Raw genomic sequence first — 23,092 nt, forward strand, 5'->3', positions numbered from 1 at the left:
CCTGGGAGTGGTTAAAACATGGGCCTACAAAGCAACATTTCACCGTGTTTGGTAAGACTTGGAGAGTGGGAGAATTGTGGAAGTTATGCTTTATTCAAGAAGTAAAATATGTACTCCTCCCTCTCTCTCTCTCTCTCTCTCTCTCTCTCAAAGTGCCTCCTGAGAAAGCTGCAGGGCTAGTCGACCGGCAGACGGGGTTTCCCTAGTGTGCCTGGACAAGGCCTAATGAGAACCATCAAACTTTGATGATGAGGAGACTTGAGTAAGGCCGAGTCTACAGAGTTGTCAGGGGAGGAAAGGAAGGGACCAGGAAGAGAGAACACAGAGAACAGACACAGCAGTCTGGAGGTGTGTGGAAGTTAGCATGATATTAAGGGCTTGACGCAGAGCAGAATTGAGGTGAAAATGCCTATAGGTCTGACATTAGACTTACACGACATGTAGGTGTGAGGTCTGTCACAGTATTAACTAACGCTACTGAATCTCAACCTAAATCCCTATGTAGTGTGCGCTACACCAACATTTTCTTTTTAAACAAGCTAACAAAAGAGGTATTGGTGCCATCAAATCATACCTATACACTAGAGGAGCTGTATGATCCAAAACTGATAACACAGAAAGATACTGAATTACTGTAGCTTCCTTCTGGGTGTAAAACATGAGGTAATCTCACAGATCGTAATCTGAGAGTAATCTGAGAGGCTCTTGGGGAAATTCCCACCTAGCTCAGTCAGCCAGACGGCCACGGCTCCATAGATCTCATCCAGGATGAGGATGACGACCAGATTGATGATGACAGCGGTGGCTGTCACTGTCACTCTCACGTTGGACTTGGTCTCAGGGTCTGAACTCATAGCCATGAGGGCAGAGACAGTGATGCGATAGATGATCACACCAAATACAGCAGAAAACGTCATGCCAAACTGAGAGAAAGAGAGAGCAGAATATATTCAATTAATTAAGGGGCAAGAAGAGTCAAAAGAGGAAGAAACAGGATGAGAAACCCGAGCAGGGGAGACAGAATGTGGGACACACAGAGATGGACAGAGTATGAACGGGAAGTGTGACAGAGAGAACCACAAAACCATTACAACAACAATCTCAGGTGTTAATCGTAAGCCAACAAATGGACATATGACACCACTAAGCATCAAAGAGCTTCACTGCTTACCATGAGGAGGATGGAAGAGATGTTTATAAGGTATCCAGGCAACCTGTCTCTCCATGTTAGCTTCTCCTGAGCGGACTGTCAGGGGAAAAGCATGTCTGAGCATACACAACGACACAGAGACGTAAACTCACAGAGATAAGGGCATAACTGTGTTAATGGAATTTGAAGTGCCTGGTGTTCCTATCTACCGCTCCCCAGGCCCTCTGCCCTAAAGTGTATTTCGCCTGCCGCCCGAAGAGCCACCTAATAAACCGGCTGTGGAATGTTACAATGAGGCTAAACTTTTATAACCGGGCCATGGTGAGGTCATTTTCTCTTGCCCTGCCAATGCCAGAGAAACATTCCACAGATTAATTTGTATTGTCAGGTGACTGGCTGGCCTTGAGGACAGCTTTTATTTTACTGTATCTCCTACACGCTACAGCAGCTTATCATCTGCTATGTTTCTTATCCTTTATTTTTATATCAAGACCGCTCCAAGAGCGAGAATTTATTTTCTTAACGCGTACAAATGTGGTGTGCATGGAAAGTTCTGATGGTAAGGCATGTAATAAATTAGGTGCTAAAAGCCAGTTCGTAGTATGGTCCCATTGCTGAGGACCATGCTGTTTAGGGTTTTTTTGTTTTTTTTTCATTTAAAATCAAACAGATGCCAAAGAACAAGTGAAGGCTCAGTTCTCTAGACAGCTTGGCTAAATAACTAGCATCATAGCCAATAAGAGCGCTCACATTCACACTACATGAGAAGTTCATGCACAATATGGCTCTGTGCTATGTAGAATATCAAGAAATAGCCTAGCAATCCAAGAGAGGTGGTACAATTCAGCAAAAGCAAAGAAAGAAGAAATGGAATGCCAAAGGAATGAGAGGGCTTTGTGGTTAACACACAGTGAAATTTATGAGAGTGTGTAATCCTGTATCAACTGTATTCAGCAAGATTATTGACATATGATGCAAGTCACCCAGACTGTTATTCATTAAGACTTTTTTTTTTGCACCAGTAGCGTACTCTGACAGTACACTCTGATTTAAAAAAAAAAAAAAAAAAAAGTTGCTCCAGGTTATTTTGCTACGGGATATTTTGCTTTTATACAATTACACAACTTGTCCCAAATTCTTCAGCAGCACAGTCATAGGGCCGTTTGCTCTGCTCCAACAGCAAAGGCTTAGAACGTAATTCCTAAGGTTTTGGGCTCCTTTAATTGGGTGTCATTAAATGTGAAACAGCACCACCTACCACCATACTCCATTGACAGAGAGAAACCAAAGCATTGGTGCCTAGGAGGAATTTTATCCACTAAACACGCCTTGGCTTCACATGGCAGCAGTTCAAGCATGCCATGGCTTTGGGCTTGCACAAAGTGGCAAAATTGGGTCACACACCATAAGCATAGCTGTGTATGTGTTGTGGAAGGGCACTGTACTCATTAGTGATCTCTAAAGGCTTCCCAAAGTCTGAGTGCTCACTTTTTTTGTTATTGCATTTATTAAAATCGTTGACATAGAAGACGGACTGTGCACTGTGTCTAAAAGCCAAAACTTTCTGCAGTTTGAAGCAGCTGGTTTGTATACTCATGCTGTTGTCTCTAGAACAGTCTCACTTGTAGATCTAGACATTTGTTGCCTCTGACTGAGAGCCAGTGGAAAAACCACAAGACATTTGTATGTCATAAACACTCATAATAGTCTACCAATAACAAGCAATGAATATCAACTGAAAGACAGCTATGTAAAGAACCAAAACAAGTTCATCAAGTTCATCAATGTGTGGTTTTCACATAATGTGACTTGGATATTGTTAGTTAGATGGAGAGGTAGAGGGAGGGGAAAAAGGAGAGCAAGAGACAGAGAGATGGAAAGAAAGAGAGGGGGTGGGGTGGACTGCTGATCAAAGTCATCAAGGCTCATCAATTATTTAGCCAGTTTCCCTTTCATAATTGGCAAAGGTATCCAGCTTTACAGGGCCAACAGCATATCTAAACAGCTTTCAGTTCAAGTGACAATGCCCATTAAAACATGTTTCCTTTGCATGACCATCCATACAGTATCTTCAGTGGACATGTGGAAACCACAGCAAGTAAATACTCAGCCTGTGTGCACGTGGACCTTTGTTGGTACACACTTTACAAGAAACTTGCAACTGTTTGCACTGTAAAGCAATGCAAACTCCTGGTAAAAGCAATGCAAAAGCTTTCATATGTATCAAGTACCCCTCTCTCAATTTGTGTTAAGGTCAATATTAAGTCCACACAAGATTACATTCTCATCTCAGATACAAAGCAGTAACTTTGATCACTCAAATGTTGAAGACATGTATGAGGGAAAATTATGAATGTGGTTCACTGAACTAAAGTCCTGCTCAGTGGGTGTGTTAAAGGCTGGAATATGCCCTCACGTGGAACAACAGCCCCTTTCAGACATGCACTGCAACCCTAAAATAATCTAGACTCTAACCGGAGAAGCTGTACGTGAGAACATAAACGTCCGAATCAGTTGGATGGAACCCTAAGCAGACTTTACTCTACCAGCTCCCTAGAACAAAGTCCACTGTATGATCAAGTGAGTCCATGTGCGAATAAAGCAGATTATTGTCCAGAGAACGCACAGTGAGTAAGTGGGCGTATTGATGCCATTTCTAACATGCGACTGGCACGAAATCGGAAAAATACAAACATCCAAGGGCGAACAAGAAGGGTCATTTACACGAAGACGCCAAGAAAATGTGTAACTGAAGAGACCACGAGATTCGGGAACTTCTATCGGTAAGGGCCGACACCGAAATCATCAGACAATCATCGGACGGACAGTCCCCTGGTGTGTGCTACGTATGTGAAAGGACAATTTCGGACAAAATCCGAACCCGACTCTGCGGACATAGTCTGTAGTTCACATGTGAAAACAGCTAATGTTTTCTAGGACCTGCTTAAACAGACAAAGAAGAAGAATTCCTCAGTATCCCCTCTGTCCTTACACAACGTTGAGTTCTCAGGCCACAACTTGAGAGGCAAAAACATGCCAATGAAGACTGGCTATGACCATATCAAGTTCCTCTGAGTTTCTGAGTAATGACACATCTGTATGTGGGCCACACATGAACACCTGAAAACACTAAAGAAAAGGAACCACTTACCATACAGGTAAACAAAGCTAAGAAGACCCTGTTAGACAGCAGCACTCAAAGGGTTCCTCAATTAAAGAAGAAGAATTAAAGAAACACCCTCTTTCCTTTAATCCCAAGCCTTTGTGTCTTCTATGTGAAGTAGCTGTCACAGGGTTTCACCTAAGCAGATTGGGGAGCCAGTTGTAACAAAATATTTGTGATACACAAAGGCCTGCATGAACAAATCTGACTATTCTTAGTAGACTCTAAACTGTCAAAATAATGAAGAACACACAAAGTAACAACACAATGCTCAGCACTAGCTGCACCCTCTTTTCACTTTCATCTTTATACCACTCATAAATCCAACCAGTAAAGTATAGTTACAGAACAGGGGACTTTGTCAGAACACACAGACATACAGAAACATAAGAAAGGTGTTACATGAGGCTCTCTGAAATTTTCTCCTTCTGTAAGAGTTCTGTCCTTAAGTCAACCCTGAGTGCAACTGGCAGCTTATGGATTCAGATCAGGCAAGCCCCAACCGCAAGTGCGTCTCTGACTCTCACACATGCATGCACGCATGCGCACGCACGCACGCACACACACGCGTGTGCACACACACATGCGTGCACACACGCACATGCACACAAACACGCACAAGCACACACACACGCACACACACATACACTGGGGCCACACTAAGCCCTTTGGGAAATTAGTACCAGGATAACCAACATGGGGATTTCCTCTGGGCCATATGTCACCCCGCACTCTGTGAAGCTCATATTGACGTCACCCACCCTCTTCTCTTCCCACTCAGCCAGCGTATACCCACAGTGAAATGGAAAAGAAACGGAACCAAGCCAGCGCCCACGCCATCCACATGCCACACGTAACTGTTCTCCAGTGACATCTGAGGATTAATATAGAGAGCGGACATTACAAGGGAAATGACATTTTAATCAAATGTAGATTCGGTCATTCAGTCTATTCTCTGGGTTGTTATGATACATTTAGTCAGTGAACTGAGTTAACCTCTACACAAATGGGGATATTGATGGACAACTCACAGAGGTTTGAATGATAACTGGGCGTGGAGCTTTAGAGAGATGGGGGGGTTGAAGACAGCCTTTTGAGCATTGGACACGAGAAAAGATAAGCTGACGTGAGCCCCTTCTGACACACATTTTAATCCCTTGACACACACATGCTCCTGTATGCACACACACTCTTACCCACTGGTCCCAGCCCACGACAGCCAGTTGCCACACCAAGGCAGACAGAAACGCACACGTGAACACACAAGTACACACACATACACTCTCTCTCTCTCTCTTGCTCTTCAGATGCACTCTCAAATGACCAGGCTCTGCAGAAAAGCACAGAGCATCTGATGAGGTGCACTACAGTTGACATTTAAAGATGGATGGCAAATGCAATTATATAACGCGTCGTATTAAAGGTCACAGACTTCCAGCCCTGGCCCTTTTATCAACTCTATCACCAGTCCTAATGAAATTAACCAAATCTGCAGTCAAACCCACGTCACTCTGTCCAGTACAGCAAACAATTCATCCAAGACTAAAACAAAGATGAGAAGTTTTTGTCCTTCTCTCTCCCGGCACATCCCCTCTTTAACTGAGACAATGAAGGAGGAAGTTAAAGCTACACTCAAAAATATGACTCATTTCATTATAAAAGCCATGGTAAAAATACGTTTCAGTCAAATCTGTGAGAAAAGAAAACGTGGCCCTGGCACTAAAAATAACCCATTATGTGAGATACTAATGGCAGACACTAATGGTGATGTTTCTTACAAAGGAACCAGCAAGATGATATCTGACTGACACAACTTCAAAGCATAGCAGATAAGAATGACCCAGCAGCCTTTAGAAATGAAGGGGCTTGAGTGTCACAGGTTGTCATGGTGATATTGCGGGGGTTTGGTTAATTCTGTAGTCTGGCGCAAGGCCCAGCATGATGCTGTGACACTCCTGCCATGAGGGTCACATACATACACACATACATATTCACATGGACACACACACACACATACTGAATCACGTCACCCTGGACTCTAGCTCTCTCTGCTGGCCAGACTTTGCCAATACCTCCAGGCAGAAAGAGTGCAGTCAGACCCGAGAGAGAGAGAGAAAGAGGGAGAGAGAGAAATGAGCGGGGGGCTTGAGACTTAAGGGACCTTGTTCTACAGTCAGCAGGGAAATCCAGAAAAGGAAAAAACATGTTATCAGTAGTGTCTTAAAAAGCACACTCAGCCATGAAACATGGCTCCACTACACATTTAAAATCAACACATTAACATGACTATCTCCATGTTCCATTTAGTGAGACTGTAGAACAGTCAGCTTGGCCTGGCCATTCAAGTTTACAGGAACACAGCTCTCCCACTGAGTTTACCAAAAATAAAAACAGTCCTGGAGAACAAAACATCTACTCTCGTAACTAAAAGGAAGTCTAAACAGCGGTTAAGTCCTCTACATTCATTAAAAAATGGAGAAACAGTGTCAACCATATATCACAGAATGGGCTAGATGCACAGCTGAACCTGGGTTTATTTTCAATGCAGAACTAAAATTCCCAAAACCTCATTAACACTCCTTGACCCAAATATTTTTCGTTGTGTCTCTCTCTCTCATACACACACACACACACACGCACCACCATGTGGTCCTCATGTGTGGTGCTGGTGCGATTGGCCGATGCCCACAGGATGTTTACTTTCCCTTGGCCTCTGTTCCGCATCTCTGTTTATATAGAGTCTCTCCGTTTTCCAGCCATCCCCTCTCCAGATGAGAGTCTAACGCTAGCGGGGGTCAGCAGTTCGCGGTCACCCTGCCTGTCACGACTGAGGGATTGTGAGGTTGTACCAAATGCTAAAAACAAGGCCTACAGAAACAGGTCAACCACAAAATGGCCACCAATTAGTCTCATGATTTCTTTTGGCTCAATCCACAATACTGAGAAAACAGAGCAGGAGATTTAAGAGCAGTCATATTTAAACTGTTGATTCACATCCACAAATTAATTTCTTCAATAAACCTATCATGAAAAACATGTGCAGTATTCATTCACGCTCATGTGATCAATCTATTGTAGATCATATGCAAGACAGTGTGCAAAGTAAAGCGGTGGTTTGGAAATGTTCAGATGGATATCTAGATCTCAAATTAGCAGTGAATTTGGTCCAAATCACACAACGTTTTAGGGATAGGTACATTAAGGCTGGTGACATTAAAATGCAAATTTTGACTTAAAGCAGACACTCCCATCTAGGACAGAAGAGACTGTGGGCCACACTATCTGGGACACAAGCACCACACATAAGACTGAACAAAATGACCGAACTTACAGGAACAACCACGTATACAAGACTCCATAAGAGACAAACAAAACAACAGATCAACACAAACCAAGCTATCACAGTTACAAGTCTTAGAACGGAATGAAAACAAAATTTGAGGGAAAGTTTATTATTATTGCCAATATTTTCACTCCCTCTCCCTCAGTTTCCATTCTCGTATAAACAAGGAGAAAAGAACCGGCTGAGTGTTAAAGTCATACCCATGTCCTCGCTCCTTTTTTACATTAAGCCAAGGCCCAGCATGGATATGAACGCTTTAGAGAATACAGACAAGCACCACTCCTGGCAATGAGGTCATCAAACCACTCTGCATGTTCAAATGATTCACACCAAGACAGCCTTTATGCACTGCCTGGCCAAAAAAAAGTCGTACACTCTAATATTTTGTTGGACCACCTATAGCTTTGATTACAGCATGCATTTGCCATGGCATTGTTTCGAAAACCTTATGCAACGTCACAACATTTATTTCCATCCAGAGTGGCATTCATTTTTGGCCGAGATTTTGTTGACGACGGGAGAGTCGAAGCACTCCGTAAAGTCCTCTCCAGCACATCCCAAAGATCTTCAGTGGGGTTAAGGTCAGGACTGGTAATTCAGTACATTCAGGCACTCCGCTGACTACATTTTATTGCCACATAGCATTGCTGAACCCTGACCTGACCAACTGAAGCAACCACAGGTCATAACACTGCCTCCATAGGTTCCAAATCCAGACAGCAACTTTTTTTTTTGGCCAGGCAGTGTATGTTACAACAGTTCAATTCAGGCTTTTTAAGAAAAAAAAAACATAAATAAATACTACCTGAACTGTTTGTGCAAATATAACAAAAAGAGGTAAAATACTGTATGGCAGTGTACAATTCTAAGAACAGGTGAACGTAACTAAAACAGGGTAAAAAACAAACACAAAAGCAGTACCGACCTGATGCTAAGCCAGGATTAATTAGCCTGAGCGTGTAGGACACCTCAGGGAGGCTAAGAGGCTTGGACTAGCCTCAGGGCTGTTACCAAACACTCCTGGAGCTGAGATGCTGGTCTGAACAGATGAACAAGATGCTCTTCCGTCTGCTCACTTCACTTGTGAGTGCTCTGCCACAGATTAGCTTTGTATAATTCGAATCATTTACTTAATGTTGCATCATATAATTTTACTACCCATGGTCCAGACCTGTAAAAGTTCAGTCATCCAGATCGGGGCCTCCTCAAACAACCTTGGTTATGTATTCCTCTGGAGACTGGATAACTGTAGTTTTGGATTCAAATCCACTTCCTTAAGGGATTTTAAAAACTCTTTCATTGTCTGCTGTTATTCTGACCTCATGCAAAAATCATTTCAACATGAGTAGACCTTCAAACGTCAGGTCCTGCATGAATACATTGTTTCGTAGAACATTACTGTTTTTTTAATCACTCGTTTGTAAACAATAACAACTCCTTGTGTTGTTTTCAGTTCTTTCCAGGTGGTTGCTAAGGAGACAAGTGGTCACAAATAATTCGGGGCGAGGGAGTAAATGACCTAATGGAATTACCCTGTAACTCATGGACCTGCTTTTCAGAGGAAAGAGGCTTAATTACAGAGGAGTGGACCTGCTGCCGTAGAAAGCCCCTCTGGTCTTAAACTCGCACCTAGATTTTTCACACAGTGTGACACTTATACACACAAACACGCACAGTAAGTTCACATGTACACCTACAACACATCAGACACACACAACTCACAAAAAGCACCTTATTTATGGGTCGTTCCATTTGAAACCATATAGAAAAATGGATATGATACCTGCCTTTGCATAGTTATAAATACGAGTTCCTGTAACGTAGTTCAGTAAATGTAGTTTCCAACATCTGAATGTCCTCACTGACAATAAATACTGATTATCCAAATAAATGGTCCAAACATTACCCATGCATCCTGTAGCCAAAAATGCCACCTCAAGCCCAACCGAACATGAAGTAATCAAGAGTAGATCTTTAGTCCATGATCACAGCGTATGATGCTGCAGTTTGAATGATTGGTTCTCGAAATTTTCTAATGTATCATTTTTAATGTAATCATTTGAGATGGAAAGACCCACATGCGTATTGCACACACACAGCCACACACATATCTTAGACCAAAAACATGCACCTTGTACACACACACACACACACTCACAGTATGCCCATTTCAGCCCTGTTGACAGGCACATGGGCCATTAACTAATTAGAGCAGCTCACATTTTCTCAGAGTGGGAGGGAGGTGTCAAGAGAAAGCCCGTGCAGAGAGCGAACACACTTCTCCTGTGGCCACTGACATGGAACCTATGGTAACAACAGGGCTAATCTGCAGTATGATACTCAAAAAACTTTAACATGCTTTCGGATATCCACGGTCTCCAAATATGGGATTTAAACTGCAGGCGCACACCAAATTCTGAAGCTATCTGACAGCCAAAGAGACGTGAACCCAAAACCCCCACAGCTTAAAAAAGGAGAGTCTAGAGACCACACGTGCATCCAAGAGCATGAAATTTAGCATACCCCAAGAGAATAAAAGAGAGAGGAATTAAAAGACATGCAAGATGAGAGAAAAAGAGGGAAAGTGGGAAAGGACGGGAAGTTACCATGTTCCCTGTGGCCATGGCAGACAACAACCTCTGTCTCCATTTGTCCCTGCTAGCATCTGTGTTCTCCTCCACACACTTCACAGGCTGCAACACACACACTCAGGTCACTTTTTCAGCAAGGCTTAAAGGCAGCAGTGAGAACTTAATGACACGAAGAAATTAGCAAACTGAGTAGTCATTTTAATTCTGCAGCATTCTCTCTCTCTCTCTCTCTCTCTCTCCCTCCCTCTTTGTCTCTGTCTCCCTCTCTCCGTCTTTCTCTCCCTCTCTCTTTCTCCCTCTCTCTCTCTCTTTGAAATCCCATAGTACGAGCAGTGCCCAAGCAGAGCATAGCCTATGAACCCTTCAGAGTGCTGATGCCAAATGCTTCAAGCCAGAGCAAGGCATGATGGGAAAGCATCACTGGAAGCCTTCAGCATTTGGCATCACAACTTTTGCCCTCAATCCATGGCAGCTCTCAATTAGTCATCCTCCAAGACAATACAAAATCCAGTGTGCATGTGTGTGTGGGTGTGTGTGTGTGTGTTTGTACATGCAGTGTTGGATAAAATAACATAGTGCGTTATTTTATCATTTTTACATTAAAACCATGAGCAAAGAAGATTTCTATTTGATGAATCATTCGGTGAAATGTTTTCTTTTGAATTGCTCATTAAAATGAGACCATAACACAATTCAACAGCGCGCAGATGATACGGAAAAGTGTTTTCTCTAAGGCTGATTTAATTTCAATAGGTCTTTTACATCTTTCTCACCTCGTTCTTGTTCTTTTTAATCTTCCTCTTCTTCCTCTGCCTTTTCTGAAGGAGGAAGGTTTCATATTTGGGTCTGGGGTGTTCCTATAAATGAGAGGACAAAATGGAAACATTTACCCTGTCCTCATCAGGTGACTGCCTTCCTCGCTGGGGAAATGTGAAACACTTTCAAACCACTCATAACTGACAGAAATCAGGCCAACGCAAGGAGGAAAATCAAGGGCAAACACTACACCTTCAGGAGCTATCTACGGATCTCAGAGGGAGCACTGCAACAAGAACAAAAACTCAAACCTTTGCTTTGTCCTTAAATGAAAGATTGCATTTTCAAAAAAAAAGAAAAAGAAAAATAAGAGAATGTTCTCATTAAAATGAAACACAAAAAAAGGATAAAATGTCTAAAATAGCATCTAGGCTTCCGACAAGATGCCACAGGGCAAGATTTAAATGCATGAAATTCACTCAAAAACATTCACAGTGTCCTGTTCTTTGAGGCACCAAATTCAATAAAAAAAAAAAAAAAAGAAAATCCACATGTCCTGGGGTTTTTGCCAAGCAGAAGAGGTCCGTTAAATTGACCCGGCTAAAACATTCACGTTCAGAAATGTTTGACAGCGCAGACACCTTCACCTAACCTCTGACCTCGTCTCTGACCCCTCACCTCCTCCTCCTCCATTCCTGTCAGGTCCCAGCTGTAGTTGAGACTGATCTGCCTCCTCTTCCAGTGCTCCAGAAACATGGCCGCTAAAAACCAGAGGGGGAGGAGGGGGGTTACTAGATGGCACAATGATTGTAGTTTATTGTTGTTGTTGTTGTTGTTGTTAAAAATTGTCAGTGGGGATTGAAAACAGAGCCATGGAACTGAGCTGAACTGAACCGAATTTTGAGGGGAAGTACATCAGGTACAAACAGATTGTGGGTTCCCCTCAGCTTTTTCCTATATGTAATGACACTAAAAAACTGAGCTTTGAACTGTAAATACTTTAGATAGCTCTGCAGGGTGGGATATATGGTTTCAACAGATTGGAAACAAACATGAAAGTTTCAGGCACTCACTACTTGGCAGTGTTCATATAAAATCATATTAAAATGATTCACCACATAAGTCTTCCAGGCCTGGCAGACAGAGGCCAGAGGAGTGTGTCCTTCATGTGGTGAATGTCATGAATATGAAATGGTAGTCTAGGAGCCCAGTGGGGGTCTCTATGAGTAATAATGCATAGACCCCCGCTCTCCTGCGTGCCTATGAAAGACTACCTGGTGTCAGAGCACTCTTCACAAAGCTCCTGTCAAACAGCCAGGGAGAGGGCAGGGAACTGACAGGCAAGAGTAAGACAACACCAGGGCTATTCACAGTCCATCACACACACGCCCTTATCTCCTCTGCACTTCTGAGACAGTTGATCAGCTTATCAGCATTTGTGCATTACATTCACTCTGTCACAAAAGGGACTGAGGCAATAGGTTATACTCTCCCCTAAAGAAACACAGAGGACATCTGAGCACATGAGTAGAATCTAAACTGACACATTTTCTGGCGGCAGATCATATGTTCATATGTGGCATCTGAATTTAATAGGTGAAGAAAGTGGGGGGTGGGAATTGCTTAATTTTTCAGACAGAAACAGACAGGAAAATTTGGGGGGTTTTTTGACAGAGAGAGGGAGAGAGAGAGAGAGAGAGTGTTTGGCTTACCCCAGAGAGACATGAAGATGGCAAAAAAGACAGTGGCAGGGTTGTCGAAAAGGTGGCTGGCACGGGCAGTGCCACACGCCGTATTCAGGAGCCAGTAATCACATGCCCCATCACACAGCGGGCACATAGTAAAGTTCTTATTCTCATCACACATCTCCAGACTGCCATGCACACACACACACACACACACACACACACACACACACATACAGACACACACAGACACGCACACACACACACAAAAACAGATTTAACATGGTCACTTCACAGCATCATTTCCTTGGGCTGTGCCAGCATGTTTGGAATGAATTCATTGCCCATTTTGGTGAATAAATACATATATTAATCCAATACGCATGCATGCAATCACTCTGCTGTCCAACTTCTTCTCTTTTTTTTTGAGCCACTGATCTATTTTTTGCGTGGTTACCAACTCAGCTCCCATAATTGTCAAAACTGTCAAAGCTGTCTATCAAATTATTCTGGCTGACACACAATACCTTTTTATAACTATTTGGCAGTCAGCTGGGAAATTACTGTCATGATATTTTGTGGTCTATTTCCTTCCAGGCTACTTTTCAAAACATTTAAAAAGAAAATGACAACAACCATCTTCCAAATTCATGATTGCAGAGTTTGATCTCAAGCTTTGCTAACCACTGGTGTTTCATACAGCAAAAGAGTTTTATGATAAGGCTGACCACATTAACATATTAGTAACCTTATAACTGCCCCATACTGACCCAACACAAACCAGAGCAACAAGACCCACCAAATGCAGTGTGTACCTACCTGGGCACATTGGTGTCAAGGGTGGCCAAGCCATAGAAGAAAACAATAATTCCCACCACTGAGGCAGGTATCAGAAGCTGTGTGTACACCCCAAGCCAGGCAAAATACAGGCCAATCTTCTCTCCAAAGTACTTTCTGTGAGAAAAAGGTGAGTCAATAAACAAGAGAGATTTCTTTATTCAAAAACTGTAAAAAATAATCTCTTTTCGTCATCTCTCCATCTTCAACAACAGACTGTCTATCTAGGTTATCCAAACTCATTCACACTTTCTAAAAATTAGCGAAAGCAATTGACGGGTGGCACGTGGAGAAATTTGTGCAGAGTGCGGGACCTAGTTCAGGCACACGTCAGAACATGACAGGCAATAGAACATGCTGATGGAACAGCTCATCACACAGGTACCTGATGAGATCCAGAGGCTGATACTTGTAAAAAGCTCCATATCTTGCCCACTCATCGTGTAAAACCTGCATGTACAAGGAAAGAAAAACAATTTCTGACTATATCTAAACTGATATTTTTACTGAAATGCATGACTGGTTTAGAATGGGAGACTACCTGTCTATCATTTTTTCCCTGTTCTTGCCCAGAGTCCTTGAAGTCTCCCTGGAAACAGACACGATCTTATTATTTAGACACTGTCTCTATTCTTGATAAAGTTGTGCGTGTTTCAGTGAGGAAGACAAAATAGACAAACACTCCCACAGTCAACTCACATCGTGAAGAGGAAAGGCTGAGTCGTACACCCCTTTAGCTATCAGAGTGGTGATACCTGAAAATGAAGAGCAATCATGCTTTCAAAAAGTCGTCACGTACCAAAGGGACGAACCTAGTGTCTGACTGACAAGCTATGCACACGGGCCGTGCTTATTAATATCTGCTCTGTGAAAAGACCGGTCGACAGGGAGCTCGAGAGAGCAGACAGCTGACATGTAGAGCACAAGCTTTAATCAAAGTCATTAAGCAGTCCTCCATGGAACAATACAAACACTTGAGCGATTAGCCTTCAATTAATAACGGAGCTCCCAGCAACAGCTGAAGAGCCTGCTGCCTGCCCACCCACCCCCCCATGCCCCCATGGGGTTCAGTACAACTCCAAAGTACTGAAACACCATGACCCATTTAGACAGAAATGAAGGAGAAGAGAGAAAGAGAGAGAAGGAGAGAAAGAGAAGAGGACATTGAAAGAGACAGGAGGGTTGAATGACTTAAATAGACACAGACACAGCAAGAGCCAAGGAGCAAGGAAAGAAAGTGCAATTGACAGGATGAGCAACAGAGCGAAAGAAAGAGAGCGTGAATCCCATCCTTCTCTTCGCTAGCCTTTCTCTCCAGCTAGCTGCCGGCAACATCCGTCTGTCCTACTGCTCGATCCAGGGCAGCATATGGTGCAGCCCTGTTGACCAGCCAGTCCACTCAGAGCCTGCCAATCCCACTAAGGCCTCCCCTCCTGGGCTTGGCTGCCCAGGGAATCCCCCCAGTCCTCCATGCTTCCCCAACAGCAGGTTAACATATTACTCACCCATGGTTTGGCAAGTCCGTGTGCATGCTGTGCGTCTAAGAATCTCATACACCTGAGAGAGAGAGAGAGAGAGAGAGAGAGAGAGAGAGAGAGAGAGAGGAGAGACCATGTAGATTCTTTTAAATTTGATCTATTTATTCAGAGCCAAAATTCATGTAATTCAGTCTTTTCTTTTTGTATGTCACCACATGCTTAGGCAGCAGAAACAGAACATGACAAAACAACAACAACAACAACAACAACAACAACAACAACCAAATGAGCTGAACTGACAGAGAGATAGAAAGGGGAGAGAGAGCACAAGAGTCACACACAGAGAGCCAAAGGGTGGTGTGAGGTTGCAGGGAAACAAAAAAGCAAAGCAACTATAATAATTCTTGGAAGACTCCCAGTGGAATCCTTTCCAGAAAATGCACCTGGAGACCAGGTGAGCGCATCATCAATGGTGCAGATCTTAAGTGTATAACCAGATGACTCCGGTTTCTAGTCAACCTCTAAGGTCCCCTGATACATACATACACACACACAACACAACTGAAAGGCAGCCAGCAAAGAAGGAAAGTAACTTACAATTCGACTCCTCGTAGCATTGTCAAAGAATGTGTCCTTGGACTTTATGTTGTACCTGAAAGTGACAGGAACACAGCCAATTTGGAGAGAGACAGAGCTTTAAGTTTATATTCTGATGTTTATTTTTGGCAGTGAATGGAATGTCTTTGGACAGAGCGATGTAGAACAAAACAGGAAGTCCTGCTGGAACCTCGGTAGAGTACTCACAGATGGAGTTTGTCTCGGGAGAAGCAGTGGGAGAGGAACTTGGTTCGGCTGTGCTCATGCAGTGGGACGTTGGGTTGGAAGGGCTGATTGAGTTTACGCCACACATTACTCATCGTTGCACTCAGACCTGTCTCCTCCTTCAGTTCATAACTCTGTGACAGAGAGACAAACAAGCACGCACATATCCAAGGTGTTGCAGGACCAATAGAGAGCACACCAGCTCACAGTACTCAAAGGCATGTAACTAGTTACAAAATCTATGCAAGGTTTATTCAACTCAGATCAGCCACACACATACAGCTGAGTGTACATGTGCACACACAAACACACACTTAGGATGATACCTCATGGATTGTGCAGTGGTCTATGAATAGAATGCCCAGGTTCATTGGGACATAGACTGGGAGAGAAAGCAAACTCCACCCCTGTGAATAGAAATCAATGTGGAGAGACTGTAATGAGAGACTCACCTTCTTGGTGGGCACTTTAATCTTGAGAAACTCTGCCTCTCTACACAGAACCAGCCAAGGTGCGTGCAGTCGGATAAACGCGTGACCATGGGTCTTTGTCTGGGGGACAAAGAGTGGAGAGAAACATAACAGAGAGGAGAGGGGATGAGCCCATGAAATACACAACCCCTGTCCTGACCCACCATGGTCCTATTCAGTATATCATTTTAAAGGTTTTCACATTGACTGTCTGTGTTCAAGTACTCAAAATGTACCACCTGCCATGACAGCTAGAGTACCACTTCACTTTGCATTGGTCAGGAGAACTTATCTAGGGGTATGATTGTTATAGCATTCAAAACAGAAGGCCAACAGATGTAGTCCCTCTTCACATGAACATGTGACTAAACATTTAGTGAAAGATATAGAAATTAGTAGAAACACATTCAACAAAAACATACTGTGTCATGTAACACACACCACATCATTTCAGGATTTTGAGCAAGAACTCAAATACAACTCTAACGCCATGAAAAAAAAACTTCATAAAAAAGTTCCTAGATTAATAGACGCGGTCCAGTGAAAGGGACATTACGTAAAAATCAGTGTATATTTTGGTAATGTGTAACAGGACACTGCGGCTGCCCTGGCATATGCCCCTACTGTAACTCTATCCCTACACCGCCGCTCAGCTCCTGATCAATCGCTCACAGCATATAAATAAGTGTGGCAAAAATAGACGAGGAGATGACAGAACAAAACAGAAAGAATGGTGAAGAAAGAGAGAGAAGGACCTACTGAAAGAAAAGAAAGAGAAAAAACAAGTGTGAAACATCAAACAAAGGTCTCTCCTATGTCCCTCTCTGTTCTTTTTATCTACCCCACACACACCCTTTTCCAAAAAAAATTAATGAGATAAAAATAACATCTGGATCTGAGAAGGTTAATTAGGATAAGATATTCCAATTAGTACTTCATCTCAGCAGGCTTAGGCAATTAGGTCGATCTGCGCTCAGACTGAGGGAGCCTTCACCACGGATGCGGGTGCCTGTGACATTTCAGGGGCTCCCAAACACGGAAGTGTTCCTGCATGGAGAGGTGAATCCTGCATTTGACATTTGGAGTAATGAACAGCAGGGAAAGAGGGAGGGAGACGAATGGAGATAGATTCAGTCAATCGTCCAGAGTCAAACAGTGGACGAAAGGAGAAAGGTGGCCCCCACAGCCCATCTAAACCTTAAGACATGCAATGGGTTGTGATGATGACGGTAATATTGATTATCATGATAAGCTCTACAATCTCATTAAAACTGATGACATTCATAAAAATGGCCGATGATTAAGATGATGATCCCACCAATACAAATGACAATGCTTTATATTAATTAGTCATCTTACTAACCCAAACAATGATGATATGATAAGGTCAAGTAGGTTCCGAAAAAGTTTGTTTCAACAAAAAAAGCAATTTTAATGTTTTCTTTCAGACAGTTTAAACCTCTTGAGAAATACTGAACCTTACATCTCTCCTACATATGCTGCAATGACTTCCACACTCGACATAGTCTATCCCATAATTATATTTCTGGATGGAAAATTGTTCTGTTCTCTTGTCAGTTCATGATTTATCCATCACTTTTTGTAAACCTTTTCATGTACTGGGTTTCATGTGTTTAAGTATGTGCTTTTCCTCGTACTTGCTTCAAAATGAAACTGACTGACAGGGACCTCTTTAAAGATGTCCTGGAAATACCCTATGGTGTCTGAGTTTCCGTCTTTCTCAAAAGAATTCGATGGACTCCCAATAGTAAGGGAGGCACACGCAGTTGGTGAAATTTCACTTCTTCTACTTTACCTCGTAAAATTGCATCTGTTGATTTAACTGCACCTATAGAAACAATGCGATACCTCTGATTGATCCTAAATCCTATCTCCAAGCACCTTTTGCTCTCACAGGACCTTTATCACCATAATTGACAAAGATTCATCCCATATTCATACATACAACTGAAAACAAAAATACTGACAAAAATGTGATCCTACATACACAGATTCAGGACATTCCTACTAGGATACTGCAACCTCTGTGTCATTTTTCAAATCCTCTCACTCAGCCTACAAACAGATGAGATTAACTATCTGCCCTCATGGACCAACAAGGCAGAAAGCGCAATCTACACTGAGCAGATATCACTGTCCTCCCCAATCAAACTTCACGCTTCACATCAATAATGCACACACTAAGGTCACCAGTGTTTTGTAACAGTTACAGACTGGAGGGACATGCTATCCGTAACCCCTTGCATTTAAAGCATGAGGTTTAAGGTGTGTTTTGCTAATATGTTGTGTTAGCTTAATTCTTACTAAGACAGAGGAGGCTGTGACAATGGTGATCACTTAAGAACCAAGGCCTGATTTCAAATACACAAATTATATATGTATTCAGCACAGGCTCTTTCCTCAACCACCACATTATTTTAAAAATCTTTTTAATACAGTTTTAATATCAGAGACTGGACAAACTATCATGCGTTTATGAATGAATCTGACAGGCACTGAACTTTAAAATAAAATTTGCCTAGAAGGTGTCAAACTCTTTGGCTTGTTCTAATACTTGGAAAAATGGGTGGCACTGAATTTTTATGACCTTTGACCTATTTGCCTATTTGGCATGAACTCTTGTGACTGACAGAGATTGACTCTTTATCCGTGTAGAAAACAGAAGATAGGGCAGAGAAGGAGCTCTGATAATCTGTCTTGGCTTCACATCACTAGTTTTAGCAATCTAATTAAGACACAACTAAAGTGAGAGCAAAGCAACAACTCAGCACAAACCACAGAAGTAAACAAAGCAAAAACAATATGAAGCACAGTTCAGTGGAAATGTAACACTACTTCATTTCTGAGAAAAACGTTTTTCTACTGTGTACCTGAAGTTGAGAGAAAAAAAACAAAGATCTTTCCTGATCTGTAATATACATTGCCAACACAATAATGTGCTTTGAAATGAATTACTCAATGAACATTTTCCCAATACGCAGGAGTAAAGGTAAGGCAGTATGACTCCAAACATCACAACAAACTACAAACAATTCCTCATGCACCACTAATTATGGCGTACACACAGATGGTAGAGGCATTTAATAACTGATAAGTTATGAGACCAGGACTTCACAACAAATAAGACAGACAACATGGTAAGCACCCATGAGGCTTCCATGTCCTCTAGAGCTGGGAAACTGGCACATGTCCCTGAGTAAGGGTATCTTTGGGGAACCTGGCATCAGCACTGGCATAACAGAAACAAGACAAGTGGCCCTACCTGGCTCCAGCAGACGTTTAGTCCACTGTGAAACATCAATGCCAGGAGAAGACATTTACTTACACATACAGTAGATACAGTATCTCTCACTCAAGAACCAAAATTACCAAAAAGATCTAAACAAAAATACAAGATGCGCCATAAATAGGGATAGGTCACAGGAAACAACTGAAGAAAAACAAGACCATGTTTGCCTTACTGACACAGCCTCTAGCTATTTTTCAAATTTATAGAATTCAGGTCTCATTTTGTGGATTTTGTCAATTAAAGGTGCAAACTGAACTTCTTCCATAAATGTCAACCCCCTCCCCTCCCTCCCAGTGGTAACTTAGCTATGTAACCACAACAAGAGCCACAAAGACCATAAGATTCAGGACACAGGAGAGCACACATCTAATGATTTCGCATAACAAAGTCACCCTTGCTCACCTCTTTATCTCGTTCCATTTCTAGACCAGCTTCCATCAGGCTGGCCTCAAATTCCTCTCGAACTAAAATCTTGTCCCCTTCTGCAGGGTCTATGGGGCCCATGTCCACTGCCACCTCTGCCCAGTCCCTCTTTCCCTCCTCTTTATCCTTTCCCCCAACTGCTGATGGAAAACTGCCATTGGAAATGATGGACAGTCTGTGCTGGCCAGGTGACTCTCGCACTGATGTGCGTCTCCTATAGTGATAGACCAGCACATAGTCCACTTTCCTCTTCCCATCTGCAAAGTACAGCCTCTTCTCCGTGTCCTGACCGGTGTCCATTAAGTTGTTGACTACCTGTGAAAAGTGATGGTCAAGATCAACAGAGGAACAGCACTCACAAGCTGAATTCTTTAAAAACATAAAACCATAAGAAACAAAACAAAAAATCTAGTTGCAGGCTGAAGGGCTAATTTCCAGCTGGACAGCACTTATTATACTCCAGCATAACAAAAAACAAACAGAGGGAAAATAATAGTCAACTTTTCATTCAAAGAAAGGTGTGTCTCTAATTGCATGTTTAGATGCTTCAAGTCATACTGTTTACTAGACCCTAACGATAACCTTTGGAAAAACGAATGCAAACCTCAGTACTTGGGATTGGTCCTATATTTAATAGGGGTCAAAAGACGTGTACTTACAGGTATCTTGTCATCCCTTGTCGAGTGCAGCATGTTGTTGCTCTTTAAAAAAGACAGAGAGACGAGTCGGAACGTTGGTGGAAATTCCTCCTCACTCGCTGTGTGCACTGAACAATTACCCAGTTTTATTATGCGTCTGTCCTCACTCTAGTCAACTCGTGGAGACCGCACTGATCCATGGCTCAATCGACACGAGCTTTACCTAACGCACAATGCATGAAATCCATCTGCCTGCATGATTTTGGCACCGCATAGCTACTGACAGCTGACAAGGAAGCGAGGTCGTTGGCACACGCGCACACTAAGGATCGCCATAGTAACTTGTGATTCGTCACTCTCTAATTCCTAGAATCAGGAGGCACCTGTACAATTTGGGTACCCAGAACGCTCATTAGCTTGCTGGGAACGTGTGTATGACGATGCCACAAGCAGGAGTTAAGATTCCTCACGGAAATTTGTATAAATAATTCCATATATTAATTTGAAAAGGATCTCTGTTTTGGGGATGAAAGCATATGTTCGCTAGAAATAATTCTTAAAATAGGAAATAAGGAGATGATGCTAAAATGTTTCACCCAGATTGACTGTGTGGAAAATTTGAAACAAAATACACGTTTTTTTTTTATAATAATCGTTTTATGAATCCACCCAACTTCTGTTATGTAATATGTAGACTACCCTCAAATACGCAGCAACGCTCAAATTAAAAGGGCATCCAAACTACAATAATCGACCATGTGCAACAGGTTGCTTACCGATTGCGGGCGCTCCACAAGGTAATCTATGGGGTCGTCAAACACACAGTTAATGGTATCCAATCCCATCCCAGGGAGCTCTCTTTCAATACAGTGCAATTGGTCACTGTGTATAGACGATGACTCGCTCACGGCAGTGGTAACTCTTACTCCATTCATAACACCGTTCCATGCTTCTGTAAGGCAAACACTTTTAAATTAGGTGACGCTCTGCGATGCGTTTTTTGTTAATTGTTTTGACACTCTAATGTTAAACAATTACCATTCGAGTGTTAATCTAAAGAGTGTTAAAGATAACATAAATGATTAAAGATAACATAAAGAGTGTCATCTACTGGTTGCATCGCTGTCCTTTTTTATGAATGTGAGATATTACTGAACCTGGTCGAGTTCAGATACACTGCCCTGAACAGGTCAGCGCATACAGTGATCATAACAACACATTCACTTGTTAATTTATTCTCATTTTACTACTCACTTAAAACAAGCATGCAAAAGGGCATTGTGATATTTTATCCTTTAAAATAATTAGTCTCGGGTTTAATCGTTTAATCGTCGGAAGAGCCCATTTGATTTTTGGTCGGTCAAGGTCGTGTTTCCACCCTATTCAGATTTTAAAACATTCTGTTTTAACTATAGTTGGCTTATGGATTGTGCAAATATATACAGCTCATCTCCAGAGTTCTTAGTATACCCCTAAAAGTGATTGCACGATGTCCGTCAAGCTCTTCAGTTTAGAGGTGACAAGGGAGTGAGGATTCAATTCTGTAAAGTCATATCCATAGGACAGCGCATGTTGTTCCAATCCACAAAAACAGCGAGGGATCAATATATGTCACATTGTAAATATATTTCATCAAATGTGAACAGTGAGCTCCAGCTGGATATTGTTCTTCACTTTAACTATACTGTTTGTATGTAGAACTTAAATCAACCCATTATGCTACCACACTCTGTTTAAGCAGCAAGTGCGCAACAGTTGTTTTGACATGGCATCCACTCCTATTGAACAGCAGAGGATAGTATACGTTACCTGAAATACAGTAAAACTATGAACCATGAGCATTCCGTTATTTTTGACAGGACGGTTACTTACCGCTATCCGATGGTGATCTATTTACTGCCATGTCGCCGGTGTGAGGCAGCGAGAGGCCGCTCAGGCACTGTGAGGTCGCACAATCTGCTTCCAGCTTTGTCCTGGCTTAACTTACGGACGGCTGTGACAGCTAATACCATGACTGCTTGAGAGAGGGCTTATGGCTGGGCCAAACTTTGCCTAATTGCCAACTCCCATCTCGGTTTTAGTCATAGATGATCTCCCGCAAAGATCTCCCTATACACTTTCTACACTGTGTCCTCGTCGAATAATGTTAGACATCTTGCAATTAAAACTAGATAAGCAAATATGTATAAACATAATCACCTTTTCACATAAACGCTTGCGATTCAGGAAACGAAAATGTGTGAACTCACGGTAGACATTTGACATACGACGTTAGTACAATTCACAGTATATCCAGTTACAATGACCCTTTCAACCGAGAACACTACCCCACTTATCCCGGCTCTGCAACTGTGGGTCGATTGCGTTTAACTTTTTTAGGTACACCCCCCAAGCAAAATAATAGTAACCTAACATCAAAAGTCTTG

At 42.4% G+C, this 23,092-nt stretch overlaps 1 protein-coding gene across 1 annotated transcript in view; it reads right to left on the minus strand.

Annotated features, from left to right (window-relative positions):
- Window positions 1–21,526, minus strand: part of ano2b (anoctamin 2b) — a 37,652-nt gene extending 16,126 nt beyond the window's left edge. The window contains exons 1-17 of the mRNA XM_030772378.1: window positions 21,443–21,526; window positions 20,688–20,729; window positions 20,008–20,343; window positions 16,278–16,376; window positions 15,808–15,959; window positions 15,601–15,655; window positions 15,031–15,082; window positions 14,225–14,280; window positions 14,067–14,114; window positions 13,911–13,975; window positions 13,508–13,642; window positions 12,716–12,876; window positions 11,682–11,764; window positions 11,021–11,104; window positions 10,263–10,349; window positions 1,172–1,246; window positions 722–923 (exon numbers count right to left, since the gene is read on the minus strand). Of these exons, the coding sequence (XP_030628238.1) occupies window positions 722–923; window positions 1,172–1,246; window positions 10,263–10,349; window positions 11,021–11,104; window positions 11,682–11,764; window positions 12,716–12,876; window positions 13,508–13,642; window positions 13,911–13,975; window positions 14,067–14,114; window positions 14,225–14,280; window positions 15,031–15,082; window positions 15,601–15,655; window positions 15,808–15,959; window positions 16,278–16,376; window positions 20,008–20,343; window positions 20,688–20,729; window positions 21,443–21,511 (1,801 nt within the window). The 5' untranslated portion in view covers window positions 21,512–21,526. The remainder of the gene's footprint in view (window positions 1–721; window positions 924–1,171; window positions 1,247–10,262; window positions 10,350–11,020; window positions 11,105–11,681; window positions 11,765–12,715; window positions 12,877–13,507; window positions 13,643–13,910; window positions 13,976–14,066; window positions 14,115–14,224; window positions 14,281–15,030; window positions 15,083–15,600; window positions 15,656–15,807; window positions 15,960–16,277; window positions 16,377–20,007; window positions 20,344–20,687; window positions 20,730–21,442) is intronic.
- Window positions 21,527–23,092: the final 1,566 nt, after the last annotated feature.

The sequence above is a fragment of the Chanos chanos genome, chromosome 1, assembly GCF_902362185.1.
Source record: "Chanos chanos chromosome 1, fChaCha1.1, whole genome shotgun sequence".
In the NCBI taxonomy this organism is placed as follows: domain Eukaryota; kingdom Metazoa; phylum Chordata; class Actinopteri; order Gonorynchiformes; family Chanidae; genus Chanos; species Chanos chanos.